We start from the raw sequence: 24,672 nt of genomic DNA, 5'->3' as shown, positions 1-24,672 counted from the left end.
GTCATGTTTCAATGAATGTCCACTCAAACTGCCTCAGAACAATAGAGCCCAAGGACCGACTGCGAGATTCTGAAGTATCTTAAATCCCATGATTACACTTATTTTATGCATGCCAGTCTCATGCTTATAATCCTTCCTGTAACCCTTAGTGCTGAAATGGAGCATTACGGGAAGGTGCAGACAAATGGTTCTCGTGACCAACAGGGACACGCTGCCAGGACTGCAATCCTGCAGTCTTCAGCACAAGATTTAAAATGTGGTAACTTCTTATCACACAGCCCATGCCAAGACTAGAGGAGACTGTGGCTGTTGTTCATTTCTCTGTTTATCAAACCTTCTAATGCAACATTCTAACTATATAAAGAGAAACTATCAGTAAAGAGAAAAGCAGTGAATGATTTTCAGATTTAATGTTTCCCAAACATTAAATAAATGTTAAAATAGCATTTAAAAATAGAGTAGCAAGCACTGATCCTGAAGTTTATCTTGTGAAGTCATTTAGTTTGAAAAATAAAGAAATTAAAGAGAGAGAAAGAGGGATATAAATGCAACTTTTATCCCCCACCATACCCATTGCAACACTGTAGAAATATTTCTCAGAAGAGGTAAAACTTTCATGACTCAATGAAATAGCCTCATTTCCTTATTCCGCAACAATCAGAATCATCACCATGATGGACACACCTCTAAACTGGAATACACCATTTCCTTATGCTATTTATCATCCAGCAAAAGAAATCAGTGGCAAAGCAAGGACCTAGTTTTCATATCTTAAGTGATCGCTCTAACCACTGCATCTTTTTTGAGAAAAGCCACTATGCCAATCACAAAATATTCACCTGCATGATTATTAAATCTATTTTTCCAAACATGGGCAGATCAAAACATAACAAATAAATTTCTTTAAATTACCTAATAGTAAGAAATTACAGCTACAGGTCAAATTTTCTGTTAAAGCTCACGTATACAATTTATATCTGTCAGAACAACAGATATTAAATATACTTCTCTCTGTTTAAGAAGTAGAAAGATTATTTGTATAATTTCTAATATTCTATCCATACCCTAAAACAGAGCATGAGCTTCAGTCTCAATTTGTTGAATTCTCTAGTGAACGTACTAATTAATACAACATTTCTGTGAAGCACTTATGACCAAAACACTTAACATTAACTATGTAACAGTATTTTACATTCCCTAAAGATATCCATCCAACTCGGCACTTTCTTACAGAAAGTTTGCTTTACTACAACACCTCTGTGACACTGAGGTTTTCTGCTGTAAAAAAAGTCTACCCTGACCCTCTGGTGGTAACACACAAAACAAATAGCTGGTGAGAGCAGTAGAGGTAACTGATCTTGATTTCTCTCCGGTTCATTTATTTCATCAGGTATTGGGAGAGATGGGACAGCAAAACAAGGTGGCCAGTAACTCTATGAGCATGCTCTATTTCTAACAGCTCCAGAAGAAAATACACTTCCAAAGCACATATTACTTATATTCTAATTCAGAGATTATTGAATAAGAGAATCCTTTACACCTGAGATGCAAGCAAGATGTGACTCATTAATAAAATACACCATAATGGCTGCATTTGCCTTGTTAACTTTCCTCTTAGCCCTGCTTGAGAATTCTCTTTATGTGGATTATTAATACCACAGAGCATCATGATTCACATCATATCAGTTCACACCAGGAATAAAAATGCATAAAACATAGACCCTGCTCTTGCAGTGCTGCTCTGGTTCATCACATCACTAAAGTAGCTGCCCAGATGCACTGAACTCCATGGTCTAAAAACCTTTCATACCATGGCAGGAAGTGAGTCTCTTTGCAGTTTTAGCTACTGTTACAAATCAAATGTGAAGCAAGCAATAGTATGAAAGTCTGAGGAGTGTGTGATGATGTCTCACACAATGAGATATGTTCTTCTCTACGTGTTAGAATGGAATTCTCAAAAAAATTTAGCGTTTCAAGTATTTATTTTGGAGTTGATTACTATTATTTTGACAGAGTAGTATCTTGCACAGCAAGGTTGTCCCCAGATACTTTCATGGGCTTAAACAGGCCAAGATGTGATACAAACTTACAATAGAAAATTGAGGTTGAGCCTACTATTTCTGAACAGGACTGAAGAGGGACAACTTTGTGAACAAGCCTGTAGTATGCAGCTTTCTCCTTCCTCTACTTTTGCAGTAGTTCTCTGCAGGGTACACTGGGAACAACTTGTTTGAGCTGTGGAGGTATGACACTTCTAGAAGACAGATAATGGCTGGAGCAGTTACTATTGGAAGAGGTAGTGGGGAAGAGACTGAGGAACAGCAGCTTCTCTGCATCCATTTGCATGTCAGCACTTCACTCCTTCACCTGATGCCATGAAGATTTTTTGCCTGTTCTTTTATACCCCTGTTATACCTTTTTTATAACTTTTGTATTTCTAGTGCTTTTTCTTTACATATTTGGACTTGTTTGTCAAGCTAAGAGACTAAACATTTTAGAAGCTTTGTATCTAGGGATCAGTGTGCCTCAGACCTCAAGGTCCTCTCCAGAACACATTCTATAAATTAAGACAGAACTATCCAGGGGAAGGCTCCTTGGGGAGGGGACTCATTTGAGACTCTCATTGGGGAATCTTGGATAGATATGCTAATTAGTAAAACCTATAATGTTATACCAGATCTTTTAGGGGAGGCATTCATTTGATGCATATGACCTGGACGTGTGCAGCTAAAGATCCTTAAAATAAATACCAAGATAAAATCCCTTTCCCCCTTCTAACTGTGTATGACTCTTGATTTTAAGACCAGGAAAAGGCATCACACCAACTGCAGCGATCCCTCAGCTGCAGAACAGAATAATGCAGCAGTGGCTCCGTTTCTCACTCATCTCCACACAGCCCATTAAATGTGAAGGCAGAAAGCCCAGGCTGCAGCATTCTAACCACTTCCATGGTGCAGTGCATGAAGTGTGAACACAATTCTACCATGCTGTTTCTGTCCATCAGGTCAGCACAACTGATGACCAAATTCACACGTAAACATTAACTCAGTAGCCTCAACCCAGAAAATCTCTATAAAATGTGTAAAATGGCACTTGTATTGATAGACAAAACTGGAAAACCGATACCAACTTTTCCCTGTGTAATAGCAATGCTTCAGAGATGGAGGAGTTTCACTTGACCATTCCATAATACAGATTCTCTGCACAGGTTATCCAGGAACACAGCCAAGTGCTTGGGGCACATGGAGGCCTGCTTTTTGTTCCTAGGTTTTTCTTAATCCTTCCATAATATAAGTTAATTTCCTCCAAAATGTTCAAGAGGAAGATGTCCACATGGAAGCCCAGAAAGTAGTTCTGGAAATACTAAAAAGAAAATACTATAAAAGACATACTTGCATATCTTCACGTTGCAGTATCAGCATTATCTCTATATTCCCGTATCTCTCAAAATCGCAGAAGGGACCTGTGGAAGGCGTCTGTGTCCATCACCCCCAGAGGCACCAAGAGCTGGTTGTCCAGGATTGTGTCCAGTTGGCTTTGGGTTCTCTCCAAGAATGGAGACACCACAACATCTCTGGGCTTGGGCACTCACATAGTGAGTGTTCGGAAGGAACCTCCTGTGCTTCAGTTTGTGCCTGCTGCCCCTGGCCCTGCTACTGGGCACCACTGAGAAGAGGCTGGCTCCATCCACTTTGCATACCTTCTTCAGCTATTTACATACACTCATAAGATCCCCCTGGGCCTTTTCCAGGCTGAACAGTCCCAGTTCTCACAGCCTTCCCTCAAAAGAGAGGTGCTCCAGTCCCCTCATCATCTTTGTGACTCTTTGCTGGACTTTGTCCAGTAGCTGTACATCCTTCTTTACTCAAAAGCACAATTCCTCTGAGTGGGACACTATTTTCCCTCTGAAATTCTGAGTATCCTTTATCAAGAAGAAATTTATTTAGTAATTAAACAATGGACCAATATTTCTCTCTAATTCACACTGTGCCTGAAAAATAATTTTGTTCTCTGTGACGAGGCAGTGTAACAACCAGCTCTTGAATTAGGAGAGCATAGCAACCAGGTTATTTCTCAGTACCTCTACATAACTCCCCAAGTCCCTGGGTGATCATTACAATACACAGTGTTTGCTGACACCCTGCACCACACAGCTGACCTAATATGCTTTTCCAGCTTGAACTTCCCTGGTTTTAAGATTAACCATGCTCCTGATTTGAGAGGATCTGTGCCATGCAAATCATCTTCTTTCACTTCAGAAAGAAAGCAAAGAAGAGGAAATGCAGCGATCGCTTTCACAGTACATTAGTTTTTCTCACAGTGCAGCAATTCAGACATAGGGTTCAGGCCCAATTTAGATGTTAAAATAATGACACAAACAAGAGGAAGCATCTTGAAGCAGAACACCTTTTTAAAGTTTTATTCTTTTCTGTGTGTATGTGCTGAAGCATTCACTTCTCAAAATTATCTGCATTTTCAAGCAGGTGATTATCTCCTACCACAAAGTCTTCCACCGTGTTTCAGTGTAAGTTAAACATTTGTTGCCCTGCTTCATTAGACAGAAATAACTGCACAATGGTTGACAATTGTCCTGACTAGTATCTAATTGTCATTCATGTATATCATAGCTAGAGGGTTTCTTAAGCCTTTTCTCGTGAAGGCAGATAAAAGGCTGAACTTGGCTATATTATATGATATTAAAGAGATGTGTTGCTTGCACTTTTTATGTGATTTATTTTTATGTGAAGATTGCACCTATGACTGAATTACAGCTTTCTGATTGACACTGTAGTTGTGTGTGTGTAATTTGCCAGTCAAACAGCACCAGTCTGTTCTTTGCTTTTCTAAATGAGAGCATGTCTTCAAAGCAATGACTTTCCTGTCAGACTGACACATCCCATGGATTATCAGAGACCCTTTCATAGCTTTGTGTCTTCTAGCAACCCTTGGGATACACTTTCAAGATGCTCAGAAATGCTCTGCTTATAGAATTTTAGGCCTTAAAATTGATAATAATCATCATCACCATAATCTGATCATTTATTATAACTGTAACAAATTTATTTCTATTTAAACATAGAGTCCCAAAAAGGGATTCAGGGAAAGGTTAAGAGAATGATTTGGCCCGAAGAAAACATCTTAATGAAGATTTTGGGGGGAAGATATAGCTTACCTCAAATAAGATGGTAACTGGCAAAAGCGTGTAAGCAATGAATAGTGCACAGAGCATGCAATAAGGAAGCCAAAAGAATACTCTGATGTCAGAACAGACAGCATTTCACAAGCAAGATGATGAAATCATTTTCACAGAATGTGACACTGGGCATAGCCCCTTGCCAATAGGAAGTCACTAAGGCTGAGGAAATACTGCTTGTAAGCCAACAAAGCAGGTTATTCAGGTTACAATAATTAATGCTATCATTTTTCTGCTGGGTATATATTAATGTTTACAACTTGTAAGTCTTATGACAGTTTTATTATTCGGGTCTTGCCTGATGATTCAAGGTATGGGCTGTTCAATCTCTAGTCTTCTTAATACATAAATCACCTACTCTCTGAGCAGCACACTGGCAGACAATACTCTTGGGTTAAGTCTGTTCCCTTTGTTCACCCAGTATGGCAGTACCATGCACTGCATTGCAGGAGGCATCTTCTTCACAAATGGACAATGAAATCTCTATGTACAATTCACTAAAAGACATTGTTTCTTTTTATTTCATGTTCTTTAACACTTTCTGATTTGAAACAAAGTTCTGAGAGGCTCATCCATTTTGAGATTCAGGAGCAACATCTTACTATAACCTTCTATTTCCACCTCAAAACATAACAAAAACTCTATTGTCTTGGACCTTCTAAATTACAGGGCTTACTCACAATTTTTTCCTTTAAAAGACACCAAGAGGATTTGTTCCACTTCCTTGTCAGGTATCTACCTCCTTTTACAAGCGCCCTCTCCTCACAAGAAGGTGTATTCTGGGCCTGATTTTGCTTTCTTACAACTATATAGGACCAGGTTCATGTCCACTATTTTTTTTGAATGACTCTGAAACTTCCTTCAGAGTTAAATGCTCATTTCAAAAGAATAAACTCACCCATCCAGACTTCTCCAAACTGACCAGCTCCAAGTTTCTTCACTAATTTAATTGATTCCCGTGGAATTTCCCATGCATCTTTATCCCATGGTTTTTGAGGTTTGGGACTAATACAAGCTTTTTCCAACTTTCTGCATAAGCCATCTGATTGCCCTGGTGTTCAAAGAAAAAAAAAATACAAAATACATTACACTTCTGTGCCTCGCAACTCGAGATAAACATGGCTTAATTGCAGGTGTGCACTAACCAGCCCACAATAATGTTCAAAATAATGAGATGCTATGATGAAAATGTAGCCTTTTTGGTGCTTTCACAAAACTTTAAGTGCCTCTGATCTGAAATCTGGCATACAGAGACAAATTTAATAAAGAACTACCACACACATCTGGTTACTGTCAGATTATTAAGGGGTTTTAGTACAATTTGCACCAAATAAGTACAATATCAGATCTTATTACTGACACTATGTTGATTAAGATGCACATTGGAGTCAGGTTTGGGACCTGTGCTCAGAATTTGCCATTAAATTTTCTTGCAACATGATTTCAGACAGATGTGCATGCAAGCATAAGTAGGTCAACATTATTTTTTCTCCATACACTGACCAGCTATAGCTTTTATATAAATGTTGAATAATTCTCAGGTTTTCCAGCTGTGCTGAACACCTAGCACACACAGCTAACTATTCAGAAAAATTTCATGGCCACGTCCTCAGAATGGCTTTGAAAAATCACTATGTGATTTTATGTCCTACCTTTTTTTGTCTTGTCTTTTTTCCCAGTTACAAGATAAAAAACCTGTATTTTGGAGCTATCCAGCAGGAGGTTATGCAGAATGAGAAGTCAGTTTTGCAGCTAAAACACAGGTAGGCTTGCCCCTTCCTCTTCTCCCCATTTGTTTTTTTAAATAAATATGTGCATTCTATGTGGGTGCAATTTTATTTCCTTGAAGTATATGGAATATTTCTTCCTTTAAAAATAAATAATTAAACCAATACATATTCAGGAAAAATAAAACCAGTTTCGTACTCAATACCAGGTACAAGATGACATTCAGAAGTCTATATGTATTTCTGCTAATTATGAATAAAAAATTACTCTTAAATAAAATATTATTTACAAGGCAGGCAATTCTTATTATAGCTTCACATCACCCTAAGTTTGATGAATTGTTTTATAAAGCCAGTCTTCATTTCACAATGGTATGCCACAGAGCAACCATCATTAGGTCTGGTTGTGATAACAACAATACTTGGGTTCCAATCAGTTTTACTTTATATTTGATAACATGCATGCCCAAGTTATTTAGGAAAAAAAAAAAGAAAAAAGAAAAACTTTGAAAGAAAAGAAGAAAGCATTTATTTTCCTTCACAGGAAATAATGACTGCATTCTATTAAGAAATTCACTAACTGATCTAACTTACTTTGATAATGTTTGATCATATCATTGATGTTAGGAAAAGTTATTCTTGGAGAGATGTAAAATCCTCCATTGTCTAGACTCCTGATTTTGTAGTGCTTAATGACATCGCCATGGTCCGGATCATAGTCTCGTATGGAGAGAGAATAGCTGCCTGTGGATAAAGAAGGAATGATCATTAACACATAGCAAAAATCTACATTGTCCACACACGCACAATTGAGCCTAAGAAAATTGCCATGCTGTCTGCTTTTCTTTTTACTCCATTATTTCCTCAAAAAGCATTTTGCAATGAACAGGAGGAAGTTAGCCAATAGCCAGCCCTGAACCAGTCACCAAAATGCTTACAGTCACACTTTCTTTTTCAATCTTATTCAACAAATTCACACATTTCATATTCCAGGCAGCTCCATATTCAGTGCCCAGTTTTGCGGAAAGTCCCCCAGCTTGAGTAGAAGTGGCTGGGAGAGCAAGTCCAAGGCTGTGACCTTACTCAAACAGAAGCTGAAATTTGGAGATCAGCATTTTGAAAAAGGAACATGCTGGTTGTCATGGGCCAGCTAGCAAAAGGAGAGTTTGGAGATGGCTTGAGGCATGCAGGAGGGACAGCAGACCTGTTGATCTGCTAGATCTGTTGGTCCCTAGGCAGTCCTACGGAGTCTAACATCATCTGGGATTTCAATTGGGGCAGGAGAGCATCTACCCTTAGCTACAGCACTCTTTGTTTCTTCTACTTGTGCAATTCTTGTCCATTTTCAAAGGACAAGAAACCATCTTACCCCCTTATCTCTCCTCACACACATAGCCAGTGATACTGGGGGGCTCTTTGCCTTGCTCTCAGGACACCATGTAGAATTTAGGAGTTTTCCTTTGAGAACTTCATTTAGGAGTCTTCAGCTGAGAGCACAATGATATTGGGCCCATTACAGAGTGATACCTAGTCAAGCACTAGGGCCAAAAGCTACCCTGTGGAGTGGAGAGACATGATCTGCTGAAAGGCTTCACGTGTCTTCCCCTGGAAGATGCAGTGTTACAGCATCCAGCTGGAATATCCATCCAGACTACCGTCAGAGTCCAGAGGCTGGGGCAGGACTTCCCATGCTCTCCTGAAAGTCCCAGCTGAAGAGCCTGGAGACTCCACCAAACTTTTCAGCCCGAAGTGCTCTGTTTAGAGCACAAAATTTTACTAAAAAGCTTTCTGAAAAGACTCCCACTACACTGTAGAAATGAAAACCCTCATTATGCACTAACTACAATTTTAAACTTGTAGCAATGGATACAGACCCAATAATGGAAGACTATAGAATGCAGCAGCTACTATTACAGTAACATGTCTTTCAGTAAAGGAGTCACAAACATTAAGAAGAGAAAAGATGCCACTTCATTCATCGCTGTTGTCAGTGTAATCACACATATACACTTTTTTTCCACCCTTATTGCAACTTTGGGTGTTAGCCTGCAACTCTCTTCTCTCTTTTTCTGATAATTTTCTCATTCTTCTCACTCCTACAGAAGTGCAGAAAATTCACACAATAGGATGCACTGCGACTACTCCACACCCAGTGCCACCTGATGCCAATTTTTGTGTACATTGACTGCATCGTTTTATCTCTATATCAAACCCAAAGTAACCCACCCCAAACCCTACCTTTTAATGTTTCACTTTCTCTGATAAGGAAAGCTCCAGGACCATTTCCAGGAGCCAGGAGTTGTCTTTCAGCATCTTTTCGGGTTATGTCTTTGAAGAACCATCTGAAAAGTATTTCAAAGAGTTAGAACCACCTCTTTCCCCACCCACAAAGGATACACCACCGGGGTGAAGAAGCTTGCCAGTATTTGGGGACTAGGAGAACTTACTCTTCTGTTTCCAGGGTGTTTACTTTTGCTACATAGTTGCTGGGAATGAAACCTTCTTTTCTTGTTGTGAGAGATTTTGCTCTCCACCATTCCCCGGATCTGAAAAACAGAAACAGTAGTATCCACAGGAAAGAAAAATTATAAATCATTATTTAGGTTCTAGTCTGCTGAGAGATTTGCCCAGGCTGGAGAGAGATGCACAACCTTTCCTCTGAAGTCAAGCCCCTGAGAAGCCATTGTGTCCACTGGATCAATGTTTGGTCACTGTTACTGAGGGCAGCTGCCAACCCAGAATCATAGACTCAAGAAGAGTTTGGGTTAGAAGGGACCTTAAAGATCATTTCTGTCATGGGCAGGGATGCCTTCCACTGCAGCAGGTTGCTCAAAGTCCCATCCAACCTGGAACAACTCCATAAAGACTTTGTATTATCACATGTAAGGGAGCTCACTTATCATTCATACACCCATGATATGAGTAGGAGATCAAAGCTCTGTAGAGGGAATCAGATGAGGCCAAAGAAAATCTGCAATACAACCAACATTGTCATACTTACTCCTCAATAACTTTCAGTTTTTCTCCTTTTTTGAAGGACAAGTCCTCTTCATGAATGCCTTCATAGGGATACAAAGCTACAACAATGACTCCATGCTCCTCTGCGTCTACAAAAGTAGAAAGACAAAGGCAAGTTCACATCACTTTGCAGGCTGACATGGGCACTGCATGCAGGTGCGAGATTTCTACAGAAACATACCTTGACTGACAAACCTCTGTCCTGGTAAGAGCTGTGCTTCTGCATTTGCCTACAATAAGATATATCTTTAGTTAAGCAGTTTTAGATCTTTGTGATGATCTTAAATTACAATTACATACTATACAGCTGCCTTGGTATCATCCCATATGTCTTAAATTAAAAGGAAATGCTTGGATTTTTCCCCACCATTCTTCAAAATGTATATTATATATATATATATACATATATTATTTATAAGACAATATAAAAATAAAGTAAGTCCCCTCTAGATTTTAAATTGCGTAGCTCAGACCTTGTCAAGGTACGGCACAAGCTGTGGGGAGGAAATTCACAGCTTTGAGACTTCTGCTGAAGAGGCTTTAGGTAAGGCACTTAAGCAGGAGACTTATTATCATGTAGCTGTCATGCTAAAGAACTACAAGCATGGTTATTCCACTAAGACTGTGCAAGAAAAAAAAAAGAGTAATTAAAAAAAAGGTAGTTTGTGATGTGTGTTCATTGGCTGAGAGCACACTGAGTTCACTGTGTCAGCTGGTGAGAGAGGAGAGAAGGGAGCCATTCACACCCGCAGAGAGCAGGTCCCTGAACAAGGGCAGTCAGGAGACATGGTTTCCTCAGCACAGCAGAGAAGATGGGGGAAAAAAAAGGTACCAGTCACGCTGCAAATTAGCAAACCCTCTTGGTACCCAGCAGGATTCCCAGTCCCAGCACCCTTCCTTTCCGGTGCCAGACAGCACACATGGAACACATTAGCCTGTTCCCCCTGCAGCACCGTGCTGCTCCCTTCACCATTGCACCCTCCCCTCCCATCCTTACCTACACACCTCATGCAAGGCTGAGTAGTGGCCTTCAATGAGCAAAGTTGACTAGAGCTGGTAAAGAATGACCCATGATTACTTCAGCCTTTGAACGGAATAACCAACACCTGGATCCCACAGCTATTAAAAACCCAACACTGATGCTTTTAAAAACAGATCTAAACTAATTCAGGTTTTCTAATGTCATCTAGCATTCTTCTACAGACATAATTATATCTCCTCAAGCGCTGCCAAGTTACTTTTTTTAATGCAGAAAACATTTTTTTATGACAAACATAAAGTAGCAAACCACCATGTTTTAGTTTTTATTCCTCTAGGTACTAATTCATTGAGGGTGTACTGCACAACACTAAAAGCCCAGTTGTGGATTAATGATCATTTGAATTTCTCCATGCATATGCTTTGGATTGAAATTTAAGTTATGCCAGTCATGCTTTGTTCTTGCTACAGGAATTCTCTCCTGAGACTATCTACTTACTGGCCTTTGCTGTTTATTGGACGTTGGATCCCTCACATAAATAGTTCGTTCAGTTTTACGTACTGGTTGATTCTTCAAATCTAGCCCATCTCCATGCAGATTCTCTTTCCTTTTTGATTTTATACATCCCATATTTCCTGTTGAAATAAAAAAGGTATTAAACAAAATCATTGTGCTGTAAACCAAGCCCTTTCCTATGAAATCATCTGGGCTACATAGTAAAAATGTGCTTCCTTTTCATACAAATAGCTCATGGGAAAAACCACTGAAGGTTAGGACCACACACCTACAGCTCTTTTCTGTTGCAAAGCAAAGAAACAACCTCGTCTCAACCCACAGATGAAATAAATAGTTATTTACCATTTCTACATCTTCAGATTTTATATTTTCTCCCCAGTCTACCCTTCCCTGCCTAAACCCCTTAGATCTTTCTGATACTTCTCTGAGCTTTGGAATAGATATAACACAAATGCAATTATTGTAGTGATAGCTTTTATCTGTATATTTTGAAGAAAAGACAGTTTTGGAAGACATTGGAAAAAATTCCTGTCCAAATTACGAGAACTGGAGCTGGAACTAGCAATGCCTGTATCTCCCCACTTCATTTTGCAGATGCCAGTCTAGCAGGGAGCTCTGATTCAAATATCATCCTCACATGAGGCTGATGACTTGTGCAGTCCCAGCTCCATGGCAGACACGCTGCTACTGTGACCTTCAGTAATGCATCTCCTTGTTCACACACGCATGTTACAGCAGCCTAAAATATGTGTGTGCCAGCGATGGCAAATCACCACACAAGTATTTCTTCTTCAGTATAATTTAGAAGGCTAGTCCTTCTCTAAGGATGTGCATCCATGCTAAATCAGATGAGATACAGCTGTTAGCATCGACATGACTGGAACCTGGCTGCTAACCCCATGATACAATTACACAGTACTCCAGAAAATATATATGCAACATTATCTCTACATTCCTCCCTCTGAGGAGAGTAATTATACTTACTCTTCAAAGAATCCACTATGAACGCTTTTCAACCCTCTCCTTCCTTCCTCTCTCCCTCCTTTCAGGTCAGTGCTCTAATGCTAGGTTCACAGTCACATTTTCCCTTGCAGGCACACAGTCTCACTCCCCCCTGCCCTAATTAATCTTTAAAGCCAGTTCTTTGAACAACAATGTAAAACCTAAAATAAGAGCTCAGCGCAAACATGGGCTCAAGTAAACAAACACAGCTGGAGAAGCTAAAGCAGATTGTAACATTCTCATCCCACTTTTACCTTCATTTCTAGGATAGAAAAGGTCATCATAGTGAACAGGTAAAGTAGTAGTAGAAGTGTTCACTGGCAGACACAACTGTTTCAATGGCACAGTGAATTTGTACCTCCCTGCAGGTACAAATATTAACCAGACTGGTCTGGGTTCATATTAAGACTCACACTTTTGCAACAATACCTATGATAAACACAGTCCTAACTGATTACAAAAATAAACCAAGGCAACAAGCAGTCCCACATAGCAAGTCTCAATTTCCATCATCATCTTCATTTAATGTCCTATTCTGTCACTTCCTGCCACTGAGGAAGCACTACATAATGACTCATGCACTGTCCTACCCACAGGCTGTTTTCTTCTAAATATTCGTCTCCTATCATTTCTGCAAATTATCTGTCACCTACTGCCAACAAGTCCTGGATGCCCCTAAGTTTTCAGCAGTGATGGAGTGAACTGTGATACTGGTTTAAAGCAGCATTAGAACCCATTGCTTCCCTTCTCGTCTTCTCTTGGAATAAAAGGAACCCTGCAGAAAGTCAATAGGCACTGACCAGGCAGAGAATAGAGTTTCCTCTTCCTGAGCATCAACATTTCAGTGTTTCCATACTTACTTGAAAGCACTGGAGCACATCTTCATGCAGGAGCTTCCCTTAGAAGCAAATATCTTTAATGCTGAATTTTAATGCTTTAATTTTTTTAATGCTTAGCTCCATGTGGGTTACATACTAGTTGTTTTGCAATACTGAGAAGGATTTTTAAATTTATTTATTTATAAATGGGTATATAGATGACTCTTGTTCTGTCATTAATGGTTCATAGGAAATTTCTGTACACCCACAGGCAGACTGGTGTTTGCAAACTCACCCTAGACATCAGGAAGCCCAGTGTTTAATTACCTGCTGTATCTGCAAGATCAGGTATTTATCCACTTAAGTGCTAACCTTTTTGCTCTTGAATAGTTCTGCTTCTACAGAACAAACAGCCGAAGTGGAGGGCATGAAGTAATTTAATCTTAGTTGTCAGCCAAAAATCCCTTTCCCTAGTCCTGTAAGAAAGCTGAGCACATCTTTAGAGACTGCAGCATGCTCAGTGCCAGTGTAAACTCAGAGAAAAGCATTTTTACTCAGATTTTTTCCTGCAGCTGAAAGCACATGAACAGCTGTAAGTTAAACCTGCTGTGAGGCTGTGCTGATAAGGTCAAGGTTGGCATTTGTTCATGACAGTAACAACAACGGATCAGTAATGCCTATGTAGAGGTGCTTTGAAATCACACGGAAGTTTACTTGATGTCATGGGAAATCACACAAGCACAGTTTGTGAGATAACCCTTGTGATGACTTCAAACAAAGAGAAGGTCCTGAGCCTCGTCATGAAGAACTGTTTTTTCTGGGTTCTTTTCCTCATAGAGATGGAAGTCCAGTCCCCATAGGACTTAGCTAGCTCTACACGAGCAAAAAGCCCCAACAGTTGGTGCTGAAGCCCATAGCTGGTTCAAGGGGGTTATTGCCCCTTTTACTCCAGCATAAACCCAAGGATTGAACGTTGAGTAGGAGCCAGTCCACAACAAGAGTTTACCTAAAGGTAAGCCCCACACTGTATCCTCCCAAAGCAGTCCCATTCTTGCACTCCAATTCTGCTCCACGACACGGATTACAGCTTAGCATGTGGGCAACTACTTCAGGAGTGGGATCCTGACCTAACTAAAATGCCAGTGCAGGGAGGGGGAAGTTCATTCATGCATAAATTAAATATTTCACTTGGTGCAAAACGTTTATTTGCCTAGTGCTCTGTTGCTGTGTCACAAGGAAGTGTTTTGTGCAGATAAAAAGAGAAAGAGAATACAGTAAGCAAAGAGCAATACAGAGAGCACAGCATCACTACAAACCAAACTCCATTATTCTTTATCAGAGACTAAAATAATTGATACATCCAAGAAAATGCTGCCAGTCCCTACTCCGATGTTTCCCATTCCAGCAGCTCTGCAACAGACAATACTTCATATTCATGCTTTTCATTTATTGTCCTGTCCACACCTCTAGACATGAATGATAAACGCTGAAATAAAAGAAATTCTATCTAACATGGCTGCTAATCTTTATAAATCGATATCTAAAAAAGTAACAGCTTCTCCTTTAACAAAGAGCATACTGTAGTTCATGGCTAAAAGGTAAACACAAGTTTAGGTTAACAGCTGCAGCATGGTGACAAAAATCTAACTTCAGGTACCCTTCAAAAAGCCCCAGGGGCATTCATAAGGGCTATCACACAGAGCCTCTGCAGCAGGTTTTTCAAAGACACTGATTTTGATGTCTACATTTGCCTTGAATTTTCCTGAATCCCCTATTTCATCTTGCTATTACAGCACTTGGGTCTTAATTTCAGAATGGTTTGGGGGGAGTGGAAGTCATAAAGTAATGCAGCATTCTTCCAGGGTTAATAGCTGCTGTCTGTCCCCAAAGCAGAATTGCTTTACATGAATTTTTCTACACTTCCAGCAGAGTAATGTGTCTAAAGTCACAATATTTCCTACTGAAAGCAGTCAAATTTCGGGTGACCACCACCTTTCCATCCACCATCAGCAGCATTTGAGGTTTCATTTCCTCCCAGTGCTTACCCTTTGTATCATCTACAAAGGTGATCTCATTTTTCATTTTGTTTGTGTTCATAACCATTCTCTTCCTTGTGATTTTGTTACATATGACATATATGGTGCACATTAGAAATTATTTCCTAAAAAACCCACCTGACATGTCTGGTCTTTTCTTGATCAAAGTCATGTCTTCATGAAAATGATTCTCAAATCTTCACAGATTATACTTTGGCTTTTCCAACAATAAAGTAACTTTTAAAATAATTAGAACTACAACACTGAGCATATGAGCTCTACTTTATCAATAAATATGTATTTTATCCAATAAATATCTGTTGTTCAAAAGGTCAGTAATCATTTATCTAAACATGAATGCTCTATATGGCTTAGGGGTTTAACAGATATATACATAAGTATTTTAACAGGTACATAAGTAAAATAAATTTGTATTCAATTGAGTATGAAGAGTAAACTCTTAAGCCACAAATTTCTTATGCATAAGAATAAGAAAAAAAAAATCAGACCCCCAACTTACTCTGAGTCTTGAATATTGCTTCATATTTAAACTTCCGAACCAAAGAACAGGAAGCATCTGTTTACATCTATATATAAAAACTCAACTGGTTTCACACCTGGAGCTTTAAAGCAGTTTAGAGAGCAGAGGAGTAAATAGTTTTATTTTTAATACCTCTTTTAAAAATTGTGAATAATACATTTGCCCTCGTCTGTTTTACATATTTCATTCTGGCCTCCAATGCCAGTTGGTTTGTTGCTACTTCACAACTTATAGTCAGAGGTAACACAGTGAGGCCTTCATCAGATCTCCTGAACTCCTGTGCATTTCCCTCAAGGTCACAGCACAAGTGTCTCGAAACTCAGAGTAATCAACTTAGATTAAAACTGCTGGGTAGGAAGGATCATAAGCCTGCTCTGCTCAAGGACACAAACGCCTGCTTTCTCAGAACCTCATCCTTCAATCAACTGTTCAAATTTATAATTCTATGGAAAAAAAATGGGAAAAATCTTGAAGGTAAGGACTGCATTTACTTTAACCTTCAGTGCTTACTTCCACTTCATGTTGATCTGCTTCCACATCACCTGTGCTACCCAAGTGTTGCAAGGATCTCCTTTATCTCTGCTATTGGGACTATGAGGAGGACTACTTCTGGGAAACCTGGATTCATTTTTGACCCATCATCACATGGCAAAGCAACTGCCAAGAAATACAGAGCAGGAGTTTAACTAGAGGTAGTAAAGCTCAGCAATGGCATATTAGTACTGCTCTACACATATTTGTGCCAGTGAAGACTTGCCACTAGACCAGAGTGAGAATAAGAGTGACAAAAATAAATTACTTGTCCTTAGGAGCAATGCAAAAGCATCAACTGTAGAGCAACTGAAGAGAAGTGGTTTCCTGTTCCTTGCCAGTCTCAAAAATGATGAGATTTGAGCTTGTTCAGCCTTATTCCTATACCTGCAATTCATCATATATATCTATAGCTATATATGAATTTAATAATATATAATATTATCTATAGATACACATTTCAATTTTACTGTAAGTCCTGACTGTCTGACAACTTTCATCAAATTAGACTCATGCAAATACAGAAATCTGGGGTCAGCTTTCATTTTGAGCCTGTTTCACTTCCTACATCTTGTTTTTGCACTGGCAACTAACGAGGGGAACTTAAGCAGTTTCTTCATCCCTCGCCTTTCTGCCAAAATGGTTGTGTATGTCTCAGTCAATCGTTGCCTCGTGTATTTTAATATCTTTTAAAATTTAGCTTATTTCAGTAGGTCTGGATCACCTCATCTCTGTTTCTCCCAAATGGAATTTATCCCTTACCTGATACTCATACACATGGGTGTACACACACAGGGGCACAAATCACCATGTGCTCCCTGCAATGCATATGAAAACCAGCATGGATAACCTGAATCTACTCAGTGTTTGGCTATGACAGACTTGCTCTGTGTAGACCCTCACTGCTCCTGAGACGTGAGAAGCCATAGCCCAGCTGCCAGCATTTAAAAGGAAATGGAAAAATAATGGGGGAGATTCTTTTAACTGCTTTAATCTTCTTTGTGGAAAAGGTGAGACAAAGCTAAAATAATATTTTGACATACATCTCTATATAAACAGGTGAAAAACAGAAACAAATTAATCCCCAGTGTAACCAACATTACTGTGGTGGAAAAGTATGCACCAAGCACGTTATTGTAAAATTTCCTCGAACCTGGTCTCGTTTACTTCAATCCTTCAAATTTGTCAAGGGTGCATGTCTGTCATAGCAAGACAACATAGCTATCTAGTTTATCAACCACGATTAGAGCAAAGGACTACAAATTACTACAAATTACTGGGAAAGGCAGACCTGTTCTAGGCAGCACAATCACATTGCACAAGCTCAGAAGAGACTTTGCCATGTGCCATTTTTAGAGAGATTAATGGGTGATGGTGGGGAAGAACAAGATATTATTGCTGAAAGGTTTCAGAACCTCATTCTGCTTGGCTTAGAAGCTGTCTCGTAAGTCCCAGTCTTAAAAATGTTTTGGAGACATCCTCTTGGGAGATTAGGAAGAAGTCAGATCTTCTTCAGCCTCTTTTCCAGAATTTAAAGACAAAACCCTCTCAGTTTTTTCCACTTCCACTGGTTATCCTAGCAGTCCTTCTCCACATCTGTTTCACTTTGAACTCATTCCTCTTAAGTACAGGAGGCTGGAGCTGCCCAGGTGTTTCAAGATGATTTTCAGCAATGCCTTGAAGCAAATAGTACGAAGCAAATAGAAATATACTATTTCTTCCATCTACAGAAACACATCGCTCAGTAAATCCCAGAAATTAATTTATGATTTTTACACTTTGATCACATTGGCCTTTTATAATCATCTGGCCATCCAATAAGACATCCAGGTTTGTCTCATTTTTCGTAATGAGAAACTATTCTCACAGCAGACTTTCCTATCTCCAGTGGTGTTCTCTTTCACCCTGATATTAAATTTCTCCCCATTATTTTCCCAGACTATTCGTCATGCACAATATTCTCAGCCACCTGTGTGTTTCTAATGCCTCTTAATGTCACAAGGGGCCTCATATTTTTTCATTGCAAATGAAAGTATTTTTAAAAAGTCTCAATGTAACACCAGGCAACAGAAAGTGGTCCTGCCAAGAGAGTGGTAGTGGTTCCTGTCTGCTGCACTTCCCCCTGTTCTGCTTCTTTCACAATTCCTTCCTTAGCAATTGAGACCAAGACGAATTCTACTTTGTCCATGCTATCTCAGATTATTTTTATGCTTTCCTACATCAGTTACAGGAAGTATCACTGTACCACCTTCATGCTCCCAAATACCTGCATTCCTACTATACTCATAAATCCACCACATTTTGACTTCCTCTGCAATGCTCAGTTTTGAGCCCTGCGCCAGCATTTCTGCCTCTCCTTTTCAGAGCCCTGATTCCCAACATAAATGCATAAATATCTCAGTCCAACTAAACCAATCTGGGTTGGCAGACACCTTTCCTGAATCCTTTACCAAGCTGACTACTGTTCTCATTGAAATTCTCACCACCCATTCCTCCACCCTTTGGTGTCCTGTTTTTCTTCCCCACATTTGCCTTCGTATTGAAATGAGGAGTTAGGACTCTGCAATATTCATAACTCAAGTCCACTTCCTTAAAACAAAAATTCAAGTACAACAGGGCCAAAAAGTGTGCTGCCATACAACTATATTGGAAGTGGACTGTGTATTAGAATCAACAGAATGGTTTGCATTGGAAGGGACCTTCGAGATCACCTCATTCCAAGCCCCCTGCTGCGAGCAAGGACACCTTCCACTAGACCAGGTTACTCAGAGCCCCATCCAACCCAGCCTTGAACATTCCCAAGGATGGAGCAGGCACAGCTTCTCTGGGCAACCTGTGTCAGGGCCTCACCGCCCTCTCAGTACGGACTTTCTTCCTAATATCTAATCTAAACCTGCCCTCTGTCAGTTTAAAGCCATTTCCCCATGTCCTATCACTCCATGCCCTTATAAAAATAAGCTCTGTTGTAGGCCCCCTGAAGGTACTGCAAGGCTGCTCCCTGGAGCCTTCTCTTCTCCAGGCTGAACAACACCACCTCTCTCAGCCTGTCTTCACAGGACAGGAGAGGTCATACAGCAAAAATCCCCCAGCAGTTGACATAAGAACCAAAAACTTTTGGTGAGATAAAATATCTGGAGTTGCCGCGCTGACGCTGCATTGATGTGTTTCTGGAAAAGGCAGACCCATACTGAGCACCACAGTCATATCATATAACAAAACCCCTTTTTGTTCCTATACTCCCCCATTTAAATTTTTTTTTTTTTACTGACTAGACGAGGCTTTTTAGCGATGCATTAACCAACATGAACTAACACACTGCTATACTAAATGGCAAATAAGTGACTTCAGTTATCTCATCTCAAACTTCCAATAGGAAGGAGTGCTTTGGTAAAACTAATTATATCAAAGTAAACATTTTTCTATATTCAAATGACACTTTCCAACCTTTGCCTGTCTTTCCTTTAAGTGTCCAGAGAGAGGGTAACTTTATTCAGTGCTTAGCTAAAATACACAGTCTTTGCTGGAGCTCATAAATGACAGCATAACATATACAATAAATATCATCATAGTTGATGACATGAAAGGTAGCTCTAAGAGGGGTGGGAAGCTTTGGCCAAGAAAAAAAAAATCTTCTATCTTTCTGTAAATTCACTACAGTTTTGTCTAGATTAGTTAAAAGCTTGGTTTCATGCAGGAATTTTGGCAGTGGTTTAAAAAAGACACAATAAATAAAAATCAGCAAGAAACACTGAAAATAATGACACTGTAGTAGTATGATGATATTATAATGCTTTCAGAAGGATGAAAATAAAATTCTGAAACAAAGCATCACAATGAAATGAAGCCATTTTTGTACAAACTACTGAACCTTCTTTATTCAACTGAAGAAAACAATTACCAAAACACAAGAAAGTTAACCCACAAAAGATTGTAATTTTGCTAACAGCGCATAATAGACTTTATATATTATAAAAATGCTCCAGATTCATGTAGTCAGTATTTTTGGCACTAATTTTAAACCAAGTCTTACATTAATATAACATCTGTTTTCTGACCTTATAATACTTGCTTCATTTTATTACAATCATTTGCCTCAACTGCATCCTCCAGAATTTTGAATCAATATCAACAATGAATTAATTCACTTTGCCAGCCCTCAGGCAACCACATCTTCCATTTCCTCAACTTTTTTCCACTGTACTATATCTTCTGAAGATAGGGGAAAAGGTCAAATAACATCTTAATTTGACATAACAGAATAAATACTTCTATCAAATTCTTCAAAAGGATCATATGACATGGAACAGAAAAGCTGTGCCAACATGTTAACCAACCTAAAGCAAAGGTTCCCAAAATACTTAAAGACTTAAAAGTGTAATGCAAACTATAAGTAAAAATTTCATTTTCTTGACTGGTAAAAACACTCAGTAATGACAAACAGCAGCTTCATACAACCAAATCTCCATTTCCAAATGAAAATTTGGCCAAACCACTACACTGAAAAGGATCAACATTCTTCCTAACTGTTAGGAAGTGTCCCAGTCCAGCTAGCAAAACCCCAAGGACTACATCTACTTTCCAAGCTGAGTGTATCTATGACTCACATACCATTATTTTCAGCTTTAAATTGATGACTTTGGCCAATAATGGCAGTGTGCTAAATCTTCAGTAGTCTGTATTTGCCCTGCACTTTATGTATGCCTATGTCTGCCACTAGGATAAGGATCCTGCTCCACTCCTTTTTTAGTGATTAGAGCAGTAACTGTGGCATAGGAAAATGAGAAACTACCCATAAAAACAAGAAGGTGTTGGAGAGAGGTCCAGGAGCAGGCCAAAGGTCTTCATCCTCATAACAACTGACATGATGGAAGGACAGGACAAGCTTCACACAGCTTCTTTGGAGAACATAGATCTGAGAACCATCCTTCCTCTCTCCCAACAGTACTTACCCAGCTATTCACCCTCCCCTTCTCCTTCACAAACACTTTGTCTCCCAAAACAAGGTGCAGTTGAGAGGTGTGCAACCAGAGCTTCTATGTCAGTCCAGAAGGGCTGGTTCATGCCCACAGTGGCTTTACTCAGGTGTTGATTTCAATATACTGATCAATGTATTGGAAAGCAAAGGCACAGCCACACAAATCATCTGAGTATTACTGAGTAGTGCCCCATGCCTGCATTTACAACATGACACATGAAAGAGAAATGAGAGCTTCTCCCTGTTTTCACTGAGCCTCAGAAGACAACAGGGGACAAAGTGAACAATTTGCTAACTTGTAATGAGTTTGGGAAATCATCACCAGGCTGCACCCCAATGAGCTCTTCAGCCAAAATGTGTTACCCTGTCTGCCCTCCCCAGAAGGTGCAAAGGAAGGTAGATTTGCAGGTAGCAGCTGATACTTGAAACTTGTGTCTCCTTCAAGTGAGGTAGCCTAATGCTCAACCTTCACATGCCCGGGCAAATGTATTGATGGGACTCCTGTTGAAGCAAATTATAAATAGCTACTATGACTAAGGGGACAGGATAGTTATTTATGAATGTGGCCTTCAACTAGTTAAATATGTTGTTGGCAATAAAGACTATTTTGCAGATGTGCTCTCTTGCTTTGAAGTGTGCTGGTAATACAAACTCATTGTTTTATTTACAAATAGAATGCAAAGATCATGAACATCATGAAATTATCACAACATAAAATCATAGAATTGTTAAAGTTGGAAAAGACCTCTAAGATGATCAAGTCCAAACTATGTCACCAACTGCCACATTTAGAGAGGTATTTTGAATACTTCCAGGGATGGAAATTCTGCCACTGCCCTGGGCAGCCTGTTCTAACACCTGACCACACTTACAGTGAAGAAATTATTCCCAATATCCAATCTAAATCTCCCCTGGCACAACTTGAAGAAATTTCCTCGTGTCCTGTCACTTGTTGCTTGGAGGAAGAGATCAACCCCTACCTGGACACAACCTTTTTTCAGGACATTGCAGAGTGATAAGGTCTCCTCTGAGACTCCTTTTCTCCAGACTAAACAGCCCCAGCTCCCTCAGCAACTCCTCACAGGACTTGTGCTCCAGACCCTTCCCCAGCTCCATTGGCCTTCTCTGGACTTGTTCCAGCACCTCAAAGTCCTTACTGTAATGAGGGGCCTAAAACTGAACACAGGATTTGAGATGTGGCCTCACCAGTGCCGAGTACAGGGGAACAATCTCTACCCTGGTCCTGCTGGCCACATTGTTGCTGATACAGGCCAGGATGCCATTGGCCTTCTTGGCCACCTGGGCACAGGCTGGCTTATGTTCAGCTGGCTGCTGACCAGCACCAACAGGTCCTCTTCTGCCAAGCCACTTTCCAGCCTCTCTGCCCCCAGCCTGTAGTGCCGTGTGCAGTTGTTGGGACCCAAGAGTAGCACCCAGTATTTGGTCTTATTGAACCTCATACAATTGACCTCAAGCCATCAATCCAGACTGTCCAAATCCCTCAACATGCCAATAAAAAAATGATGGATGACAGCAAATTCACAGCCAGCAAGCCCTGATGAAGGTTTTGAGGGTGGTCTCATAGAAAGTATGCTACTTCTCCCTTTAGTTTATCTTCTGCTTTCAGTGTGTTTAATAAAAGAGAGAAATGGGGAACAGAACATTAGTGCATATTAGCTTTTGTTCTTTCAAATTCAGGTAACTATATCCCCAGGGAATAAATCAATTTTTACAAACCTTACCTGGTTTTATGCATTCTACAATCTGCTTTCAACATGGATTAAGACAGTTATGGCTAAATCAGGGCAGAATGACTTCTGTGTCAATGGATCCTAACTGTAATAGCCTTGCCATTGTGTAACTCATACTACTTTGCCCCATGCTGCATTTGCCATTCTGCTTCATTGGTCAGAGGGCTTCTTTATCTGCTGTCATGTTTGAATGCCGATATGTACTCATGACTAAACTTGCAACTAAAACATTGCATTCATATTATAATAGCATCACATTATGTCTTGAGCACGTCCAAAGCACTGAATTTCACAGAAGAGAAAGATTTTTTTTCACTATCTTCAAACACCAGCATACATTTAAATTGTAAAAATAAGTTACTTCTCCAGCAGATTGTATTGTGTTTCATCAGCTGCACAGCACTAGATATACACAGAACTCTCCTGAAACATAGGACATCATAATATGTATGTATGTATGTACATATTATCCAAGTATGTAATATGGATTCAAGAATGAATTCTACGCTCAGATAAAAATTTGGGGTTAAATCATTCATGCTGACATGAGCTAACACTCAGAGTCCAGTTCTTCCTGAAAGTTTGCAAACATTGGACAAGTTTGCTCAAGTTGCAAGAGGAAATTGCAAGAGTTCTCAAAAAAAAAAAAACAAACCAGTGTCAAATCTAGTGCCACTAAATTACACTGGCAGAAATGAAATTTTTTTGCTGTTTAATCTTTCCAGGGATACTAGACCAGCATTCAGCACTAACTGTTTAAGTATCCACAGGAGGAACCACCTTGTCTTGTTCTCACTGTTGTTAAGGAGCAGAATCTCCCTTAACTTCAAGGGTGTAAGAACATCTTCCAGGTTCTGGCACTTCACAGAAGACTATTTATAACTCATTTATTTTACTTAATTTAAACTCTGTGGTAATTATGTTCCTTCAAGGGCATGAATCTAAACTAGGAATGTACCAGCTGGTTTCTCACCCAGCTTAGAACAGTTTCAAGCAACTGTTGCAATTTGGCACAGGTGGAGTGGCACTAAAGGATATCATCTGAACTGACACTTTGCTGCAAAAATGATAAATAGAATTAAAACAGTTCCATGACTAGCAATTTTTGGAGGTTTTTAGATTAAGTTCTTGAGATCAGAGGTTTTTTTTAATAGATAAAAGTAGACTTCTTTTAAGTCTACCAAACATGTCCTGAGGGGCTGCAAAATGTCACAAATTCAGGTCTGAATACCTGTCATGTGAAGAGGGAAGCCCGCTCTAACGAAACTCTTGTGAAACTACATGCTCAAGCTGGGGTGGCAGTAAGAGTGTAAAAGGAAATACCTCACTGAAGGAAACATGTCACTGAATGAACATGAATAAGAATTCACATCCAGGTTTCTGAGCATGTTTTTCACGTTTGTTGCACACACAGGCAAGTGTGTGTGCAAGTTAACCAAAATTAAAAATATTTTACATGCTTTCCATTTTCATAGAGGAGTGAGAGTGAGAATCTGGAAGCTCTCTTCTAAGGAAAGCTTGTGAAAACCTGGTGTGAGAGTTCACTTGACTGTTCCTGCTTCAAAGGTTCTAAGGGAGAACCTC

The 24,672-nt window shown here is 39.6% G+C and overlaps 1 protein-coding gene across 6 annotated transcripts in view; it reads right to left on the bottom strand.

Moving 5' to 3' along the window:
* The window catches only part of LYN (LYN proto-oncogene, Src family tyrosine kinase), a 50,489-nt gene that overhangs the window by 17,771 nt on the left and 8,046 nt on the right, over positions 1 to 24,672 (bottom strand). For 5 of the 6 annotated variants that reach the window (XM_048286800.1, XM_048286801.1, XM_048286795.1 and 2 more), the window contains exons 2-8: positions 11,417 to 11,553; positions 10,121 to 10,169; positions 9,923 to 10,028; positions 9,369 to 9,467; positions 9,160 to 9,263; positions 7,516 to 7,665; positions 6,093 to 6,245 (exon numbers count right to left, since the gene is read on the bottom strand). In XM_048286800.1, coding sequence (XP_048142757.1) covers positions 6,093 to 6,245; positions 7,516 to 7,665; positions 9,160 to 9,263; positions 9,369 to 9,467; positions 9,923 to 10,028; positions 10,121 to 10,169; positions 11,417 to 11,548 — 793 coding nt within the window. In that variant the 5' untranslated portion in view covers positions 11,549 to 11,553. The remainder of the gene's footprint in view (positions 1 to 6,092; positions 6,246 to 7,515; positions 7,666 to 9,159; positions 9,264 to 9,368; positions 9,468 to 9,922; positions 10,029 to 10,120; positions 10,170 to 11,416; positions 11,554 to 24,672) is intronic. The other variant, XM_048286799.1, reaches the window with a different exon arrangement.

Source organism: Corvus hawaiiensis, chromosome 26 (genome assembly GCF_020740725.1).
Source record: "Corvus hawaiiensis isolate bCorHaw1 chromosome 26, bCorHaw1.pri.cur, whole genome shotgun sequence".
NCBI lineage: Eukaryota > Metazoa > Chordata > Aves > Passeriformes > Corvidae > Corvus > Corvus hawaiiensis.
This window is presented reverse-complemented; position numbering and strand designations above follow the sequence as displayed.